The sequence below is a fragment of the Plasmodium cynomolgi genome, chromosome 7 (assembly GCF_000321355.1).
Source record: "Plasmodium cynomolgi strain B DNA, chromosome 7, whole genome shotgun sequence".
NCBI lineage: Eukaryota > Apicomplexa > Aconoidasida > Haemosporida > Plasmodiidae > Plasmodium > Plasmodium cynomolgi.
In genome coordinates this window covers 231399-240393 of record NC_020400.1, presented here as the reverse complement: position 1 = coordinate 240393, position 8995 = coordinate 231399, and the positions used below count along the sequence as shown (strand labels likewise).

The 8995-nt window shown below is 42.3% G+C and overlaps 2 protein-coding genes across 2 annotated transcripts; one reads left to right on the top strand and one right to left on the bottom strand.

Annotated features, from left to right (window-relative positions):
* Window positions 1-190: 190 nt before the first annotated feature.
* On the bottom strand, window positions 191-1843 carry PCYB_071400 (hypothetical protein; the record flags this gene model as incomplete). The annotated part of the gene is made up of 6 exons (XM_004221537.1): window positions 1617-1843; window positions 1306-1397; window positions 961-1075; window positions 650-763; window positions 421-489; window positions 191-325 (listed from the first exon to the last, which is right to left on the bottom strand). The coding sequence occupies exons 1-6, from the start codon at window positions 1677-1679 to the stop codon at window positions 191-193; spliced, it is 588 nt and encodes a 195-aa protein (XP_004221585.1). The 5' UTR covers window positions 1680-1843.
* A 959-nt stretch (window positions 1844-2802) lies between these two features.
* PCYB_071390 (hypothetical protein) lies at window positions 2803-8159 on the top strand (the record flags this gene model as incomplete). Its single annotated transcript, XM_004221536.1, has 2 exons — window positions 2803-5240; window positions 5366-8159. 2 exons carry the CDS (start codon window positions 2803-2805, stop codon window positions 8157-8159), a joined length of 5232 nt encoding a protein of 1743 aa, XP_004221584.1.
* Window positions 8160-8995: the final 836 nt, after the last annotated feature.

Sequence of the window (8995 nt, the reverse complement as noted above, 5' to 3'; positions counted from 1 at the left end):
AATTTAACATCCTTTTTTGCATACCCACCAATGATGTCATATACACACTGGATTAATTAGGGATGCACAACACATGGCACCATTTTATGCCAAATTTTTTTTTTAAAGAACTTTCTACGTCTTCACATATGTGTACATAACGCTGTACAGTTCCGTGTGTGCATGCACATCATGCATTGTGTTGTTCCTGTTATGCCCCTCTTGCTTTTCCTTTTACAAATGACCTAAAATTTTGTTTTACCTTATTAATCGAATTTACGGGGCCCAGCTGTCCATCTAGCTTTATGGCATGCTCATCTGCTATTTTGGAGATCAATTCGTCAACCTGTGTGCACAAACGGGGGGGGGGGGAAATGTTTAACATAACGAAGCAGTGAAACGATCTGCTTTCCTTCCCATATTTGAATCGTCCTTTTTTACCTCCTCCGTGGGGGCGTTGATCGCAGAGGACGTTTGAACAGTGTCGTTTATGAGGTCCGAGCTGATGCTCTGCAGGGGGGAGAAGCAGTGAGAGTTTACATATTTACATATATATATATAAATACGCACGTGCGTTTTTGGAGGATGCCCACGGTGCTACGCGCATGTGGACTTATAAACGCTCTGAGGGGGGGATGTGCCTCCCTTTTCCTAATCCTGCAAAACGTACAATTTCGTCAAAAATGTTTTCCAGCTTCATCACGTCATTCCCAATTTTGAAGGCGTTGGTCTCGGTGTTTATCTTCTGTATCAGCGGGATCATCATGCTTACGTCTTTAACTAGCTGCAAAGAGTGGATTCAGGCGAGGCGCACGCGTACACGGGTATGCATATATATGTTCACATGTATGTGCATGTTGATATGCGTATATGTGTCATTATGACGGCTTGTCCGTCCCTGCCCATGTTCGGACTGCTGGCATAAATCCCGCGGGGGCTGCCTTGTTTACGCCCGCTTCCTAACATTAACTACAAACTAACCGACGCGCTTCTGTGGGCCCCCTCGAGCCTGGACACAAGGACATCCAATTTGTTACTCAAATTGAGGTAGTTAATTTTTTCGTTTTTTTTTCTTATGCATTTTTCTGCATAGAGCCTGTCGGGACGGGGGGAAGGGGCGACACGGGGGATTACAACAGAGCAGGGTGCAATGGGAAGGAACCTCTTAAAAAAAAAAAAACTGTTTAAAACAAAAAAGACACAACAGAAAGGGTGCCATACTGCCATCACAATTAATGATTTTCCCATTTGGTGTAATTAAAAGGTATATGCATTTGTCACAACGTGTGCAAATGTATGCGGCACACATTTCACAATCTGACCGACCTTGCTATGTCGATCTTCCCTGCCTGTATGGCCTTTTTGACATCGGTTACGAGTTTTTTCTCTTCTAATTCTGACCTGTTTGATAATTTTTCCTAAAAGGGTTGGCATTTGGGGGGGAAAGCAGTGGTGGTGATGCTGAGGTGGTGACGCAGAGGTGGTGATGCAGAGGTGGTGATGCAGAGGTGGTTACGCAGTGGAAAATAAAAAAAAGCGCGGTGTAGGCAGGGAAACTGTGTCCTTTCTCCAAGGGCACATATCATACACCAAAATGTACGCAAGGATGCATACGTATGTATGTTTTCTCTGTTTACTAGTTCCTTCGTTTTTAATTTTAATCGAAAGATGTGATCCTCCGTGGAAATTTTGTTACCCATCGTTTACTTTTAAAAGGTATGGATGGGCGTGTGGGCTGTGCATTTGCGGGTAGTACCCCAATTTCGGGAATACATAAAAAAAAAGGGCAACACGGTGGACGATAAAAAAAAAAAAAAAAAAAAAAAGCGAAGCCACTGAAAGTTTGCCCAGTAGAGGGGAAGGGTAAAAAATACAAGTGACAAAACGAACACGTAAAATTTATCACCCAGGGAATTTTTTCTTTCTTTCTTTTTACATGCAATCGTCTGTGCTAAGAAAAAGATTATGTCAACATTTCACACGTCAATTATGTGCATTTCCCTTGTGTATTGACAAAAATGCACAACGCTCGCTTAACATGGGAGGATCATCATATGTGCCTTTATGCACGCAACACATGGGCAGAAAAAAAAAAAAAAAAACTTCACAAAATGTACACTTGTACGTTTATGCCAGTTGACTGCATTGCGGAAATTGTGTTCAAATCACCCTCGTACAAGAAGAAAAATTTTCACAAAGTAATGCATAAAACGTTGTACTATGTTGTGGAAAGGGAGAAGGCAAAGGGAATCACCAATATCATCCATATATTGCCAAAAAAAAAAAAAAAAAAAAAAAACTTGCAACCCCTAGGAGCATAGCCAAACAAACACAAATTAACGATTTTTAAAAGTCCTCAGAAAGTGACGTTTGCAGGAAAATGGCACAAGAAAAGGAATAAGCAGCATTTTAATGAAGGAAGAACAAAAGTACTATTTCTATTTCCCTGCAGTTTTCACTTTTTCTTGTTTAGTTTTTCCTAGGCGTGGTTCCTTTTATGTGCATTTGTAAGCATATTCCGCCGCGTGAGTAGTAGAATTGTAAGGGAGTATTATTAAAACGCGCCTTTTTACAACGCCGAGAAGGGAACAGTTTGACAAGTTGGGGAGATTACTCTGGGTTGTACCGCTACCGTTTTGAAGGGAATCTCGCGCGTTTACCAATTGAAATTGTGCGCCTCCCACCGTGCACTCCAGCAGGAAGCTCCCCGAGGAAGGCAACAACTCGACCCAACACCCTGTGCGCTTCTACATGTATCTACATGCCAAACAAAATGATATTACTTATACGAAACGGCAGTGTAAAAGAGACAAAAAGTAGAACATGTTTTTTTTTAAAAATGTTAGAAGATGTTGTTTTTACACCAAAATATATGAAAATATAAAAATTGTGAAGCGAGTGAAGTTGGAGGGGAGGGCCTCGCCTCCTGATGGAGGGGGGGGGTCGAAGTTTCGGCGAACTGAACCAGAACAGTCGTGTGCCCCGGAGAAGGAACAGACGAAAGAGTGCAGTCCCTCCTTGAAGGACATCAAAAAGGATAAAAGTAAACAGTTTTACAAACATGTGTATCAAAAAATAAAACAGAAGAATGTTAAGTTGGGATATTATGAGGAGGGTTTATCAGATGGCTTTCTCCACGGAGGAGAGGCAAGAGAAGGCCCCCCCTTGGAGGAAGACCCGCAGGAGGGAAGTGAAAAAGAAGTCCTCAGGAAAAGCCACCCCCCGTTTAGTGAAACCCCAAGTGAAGACAAAATAGCCATATCGGAGAAATGGCACCAAAGGGGAGACACAAATTGGAAAGAAAAAGTAGCAGCACGATTAACCCTCCAACGGGGCATTCAAAGTGGGAAAGGAAAAAGCATTAAGGAGGAAAAATATCTGAAGGTGAAAAATAACTATTTAAAAAGTAAGGATGTGTATTTGAAGGTTAAGGACGGGCATGTGAGTGGGTACAGTAAAGGAGATAGGGATCGGCAAGGGGAAGATTCACCCACAAAGTGGAGTGCAGTTTTGGTAAATCCCTCCGTGCGATCCAGGGGATATAAATTCAAGGGGGAAAAAAAGGAGGGAGGACCAGAAGGGAGAATGGCCGATCAGTATCGAGAAGGAGATTCAGTGGACGGAATGCCAAACAGAACAGAAGAAGGGATGGAAACAAAAAGGGTTGGTAAAAACGAAGGGGAAAATGGAAGCCTTAAAAGTAAAAGCCCTCTTAGTGGAAATAGCAACCATACAAATAAACAGCTGATGTACCTCCACTATAATGATAAAAATAAGTTACTCAAAGATTTACCAAATGGGAAAGACAATAAAGAGAGCATTCCTTTTGAACCCAAATTGGAGAAGGCAAAAAATGTGAAGGGGCATTCCCAAGCAGATGCCGAAGTAGCGGATAAAAATTACATCGATGTGGAGTATGAACATTATTGGGATAGCGAAAAGATAAAAAAAGTTTTAGAGCTACAAAAAAATAGGGAGAAAATTTTTAAAAATAAATTATTCAAAGGAGTATTATGTGTATCCCCTTATGATACGAGCAAGTGTGTTGTGGTTAGTGAAGAAGATCCTTTGGGTTTTTTGAAAAAGGACGTTTTTACCATTTATGGCTATATTAGCCGCAACAGGGCACTGAACGAGGATGTAGTGTATGCCTATACGGCTCGAAGAAAAATCAAACGGTCTGGAAATTTAGAAAATGAGGAGGAATTTCTCGAAGCGAGTCAAGAGGGTACCATCTCGCTGAGCGAAAAGGAGGAAGAAAAAACGGAACATTTTTGCAGAGTTGTTAACATCGTTGAACGGAGGAATGACCCAATTGTTTGCACCTTGAATTATTTAAATATTAATAAAAGTATAAACAACACATTTGGCAGGAAGGACGCACCACAGTTGAGAAGTGATAACTCGTTGAGAAATCCTCCCAATGTAAGAACGCCCCACAGGGAAGGAAGTAACATGGTATATGACCTCAAGGATGAAGAACCCTTCCCCAGGAAGACGCCTCAAAAAGGCCATAGAGAAAACACCCCCTTGTGCGCCAAGGTACAGCCCATTGACCCTAGATTACCCTGTTTCATATACGACGCCTCCAGCTGCATGTTAAATAGATTGTTGCAATATTTGAAGAGAAAGAAAATAAATTTGTACCTCCTGGTGAAGTTTAAAAAATGGGAGACACATCAGATCAATCCATATGGAAGTATCACTACCATTTTAGGAAATGAAAAGAACTTTTTGGGAGTCATTTATTTTTTTATCCATTTTTACAAAATACATTTTCATATTTATGAGAGGAGTGATATGTCTTATTTGAAGAGCAAAATGGAGGTGGGAGACAAAGTCCTGGCAGCTTTTGCCAACCGTCAGTGGGGGGCAACCGATGGAAAGGGGGAAGCAGCGTCAGGGGAAGTAGTAGACCGAGAAAGAGAATCCTCACCTATCCTAGAGCACCGGCTCAAAATGGCCTACTTGAAAAACTTCCAAGAAAATAATAAGCGTATCGAAAAGTACATGTTAAAAAGCTTCCTTAAAAATAGGGAAATTATTACCAACCTGGATATATTTACCATAGACCCTCCGAGTGCAAAGGATTTGGATGACGCTCTGTCCATCGAATTTGTTGGCAGCGACACGAATTCTGCGAATGAATTTGAGTACAGAATAGGGGTGCACATTTCTGACGTCTCCTTCTTCGTTACCCCCGACTCGTACTACGACAGGGTGGCCTCCAAAGTGTGCAACACGATATACATGGACCTAATGTAAGGCATGCAGCGGGGTGTACGACTCGTCGCGTATGCATATCTTTCCAATGCTTCTCACCCCCAGTGCCTTCTGTTCATCTGTTCGAATGCTCTTTTCACGTTTTCTCCCCGCCATTTTGCAGGGTCATCCACATGCTCCCCTCCATTTTGAGCGAAGAAATTTGTTCCCTGAACACCGAGGGCGAGAAGCTGTCCTTTTCCGTCTTTTTCCGCGTGAGCAGTCGGGCGAATCCGTACGACGTCGCGAAGGGGAAGATCGGAGAAAGTGGAGAAAAAAATGGAAAAAGTGAAGAAAAAAATGGAAAAAGTGAAGAAAGAGACGAAAGAGATGAAGGAGACGAAAGAGATGAAAGAGACGAAAGAGACGAAAGCGGCAAAAGCGGCAGAAGCGCAATGAATGAAACGGGTGTCGAAATTAAGAAGAGCCTAATCAGGAGCAAGCACAAACTGAACTATGATACGGTTGAGGATTTCCTGGACGAAGTGTATGCCAGCCTTCACCAAAGCACTAACAATATAAAGGAAAAGGAAGAAGATATTTTAGTGAGGGGGAATCTCCCATTAAGCTGTTTCTCCTTTGTTGTAAATTTTGAAGAAACGTGCAAAAGGTATGGTCTGAGCACCAAGTTGGGAAGCGACATATTTCGATTATTCTTGTTGTCCAAAATGCTGAAGGAGAAGAGTGGACGGAAGAGCGTCAATTCCAAGCCGTCCTTGTTATTTATGTTTAATGAGGCAGACACAGGTGGGTCCTGTGCTCGCGATAGGGGGGTACCTATCGGGGTGGAAGAACTGGAGGAATGTTATTCGGAGGGAGGAGACAATCTTAGTGGCAAGCTTAGTAGTCATTTTAACGATGATGCACTTAACGAGCGTTTGGAGGCCTTCCTGAAGAAGAGGAAAGTGCAAGCCCTGCTGGACGAAATGGATGTGGAAAATATTCGTGTGGAAAAAGTTGAGTACAAAGCAAAGAGCCACATGTTAATAGAAGAAATGATGATTTTAACAAATTTTTTAGTAGCCAATAAAATTAGCCAAAGTAAAAAATTGGGAATTCTGAGGATACATGAAAATACCTCTGAGGAGATAAAGAATAATCTCCTTCACATTATTGACCATAACACGTACAGCCGAATTGATGCCATGATTGACGTAAAAAGAAGTAGTATTAACGACATTTTAAACGTTTGTGAAGAAATTTTGGACACTAATCAACTGATGTGCATGCAGTACAACATTTTGAAGCATTACAAGGAAGCTATTTACATCCCCTACACAGAAGGGGAGAAGAAGACGCATCACTTCGGCTTGGCACTGAGCAAATATATTCATTTCACCTCCCCCATAAGGAGATATATCGATATTATTACACACAGAATTTTAGGTACTATTGTGGAAAACGACGAGAAGGGGTTAACTTACAGCTACGAGGACTTGAAGAGAATTTGCGACCAGTGCAATTTTCAGAAAAAAAAAACGGACGAGGCGCAGATTCACTTGAAGAATGTCCTCCTTAATAGATACCTCATATATTTGAACGAAGCCTACAAAGGGGAGAAGCGACTGGTGGGAAATGCACCTAAGGAGGCTGTCAAAGATGGAGGCAAACTCAGTTCGAAAGATGTGTCACTGAGTGGGCTTCACCCAGAGGAGGGAAGAACTCCCCATGATAACACCCCACAGTGCATCACCCGCTTTGAAAAAAAGAAGCACCCAATTGACCTGCCGCAGAAGAAAGAAACGGATCACCTTACGCACAAAGAATGTGAAATGGACGAATCCCTTGAACCTATTAAGAAGTACTTCTACAGGAGGGATGGCCTTATATGCTTCCCAACCGAAGCGTACATTCAAGAAATAGTGATAACGAAAAGCGTAAAAGAGAGCATTTGCCTGAATATACTATTTAAGAATTATATTGATGTGGATGGAATAGACGATCCTGATGAGGAGTATACATGGAAGACGTACACGTACACGTCCTACATGTTGAGCTCATCCAAGGGAAGTAACCCTATGAGTAGCTACCCCATGGAAAAGAGCACTTTGATTACGGACCGTCTGAAGGTCATAAATGAGGCGAATGACGAAATGACCACCGCTAATCACAATAGAGAAGAAAACGAAAAATATAAATTTAAAAAAAGCCCAATTGAGAATGGCAAATTGAAAAATGCAGTCGTCTTTTATGTGCCCTTGCTAGAAACAGAGAAGTCAATCAGTGACAGCTTGCTGAATCTGACGTTCGAATTTATTTCTCTATCGTATCAGGAAAGTACCTTTGTGTGTGATTTATCGAGAGGGGTGCTGTACAGGGTGGGCGGAAATGCAACTGCCATGAAAGGGTCGCGCAGCGGTGGGCCTCTGGAGGGGGACGCGAAAGAGGAAGAGCAGACAGCGGAAGAGCATACAGCGGAAGAGCATACAGCGGAAAAGCATACAGCTGAAAAGCATACAGCTGAAAAGCAGAATAAGGAGCACACGGTGCAAAACAGAGCAACCCTGCATATCCCCAGTGTCCTCAAAAAAATAAACAACCCCCAATTTAGCGTTAAATACGAAGTACTAAAACTGGATGAGAAAAAGGCCTTTCAAGAAATTTACGACGTTCTGTACATCCATGACGTTTTCTTCAAGCGGGTTGAAGAAGCGAAATCGAGAGGGAATCCCAGAGGAGGTCTACACCATGAGAATTTTTCTACCGATGAACATAGTAAACGAGATGTTGGCCCCATGGAGAACCCTGCTCGTTTCGATGGGGAAAAAGGCGAAAGGAATAAAGCATCGAATGAAGATGCAAGAAGGGAGTGCGTTGAAGAAGGGCCAACCGAGGAGTATGAAACGATAAGCAGGTTTCAGAAGAAGGAAATTTTGATTGTCCCCGGATCGCAGGTGTGGACCTTGCGCTTGGCATGATATAGAGGATGTGTTGTGTGTCTTATTAATTGCGATGAGGTGGAATTTGGGTGTTCATTTGGCTGGGATCGGTCCATGCTTGCCACATTTCTTTGCCTCATTACGCATCTCATTTGAACGCTACTCCTGTAGGGTCAGAAAAAAATACCCCGTGTGGTAATCCGTCGAGGAATATCCGTACACGGTGTGTCTTTTTTGCATTTCCACCCCAGTTCATGACCCGTATATGATCCTTCAGCATCGGTTCAGTTCACTTTTTCTTTTTTCTTTCTCCTTTTTTTTAAGTGTGAAATATGTGCATCCCGTTAGCGTACACTAATTGGAGTAATTTGTGGGCACAGAATTGCGACATCGCGAAGTCGCGCGAGTATATTTGCCCCTGTGCATGTGCTTATACCTACGATTATGCTTCCCCACGCGGTTGGGAAAGCGATAATTCGTGACCCCCCCATTTGTCAGTTTTTAATCCCCCTTGCACACCCGTGTACTCCAAATGTTTGATTCACAAATTTGAAGGCGTCGACTGCGCAGTTGCTTGTGCATTTTGCTTTCTCCCTTTTTTTTTTCCCTCTAATTAACAATTTTGTCAACTTTGAGATTTACATTTTTGTTTGTTTTGAACCATTTATAAGCGAATTACTCAAATAATTTAAAATAAAATATCCACATAGGTGTAAAAAATAGGGCGTACGAGAGTTGGCGCACATGCAGAAAAACACAGACACAGACACAGACGTGGTTGAGCGGTCCTCACATGTGCACATACGTACGTACATGGCAGTGTAAACTGCCCAACTGTACAAAAAGAAATGTATTAAAGAGCACTTAAAAAAAAC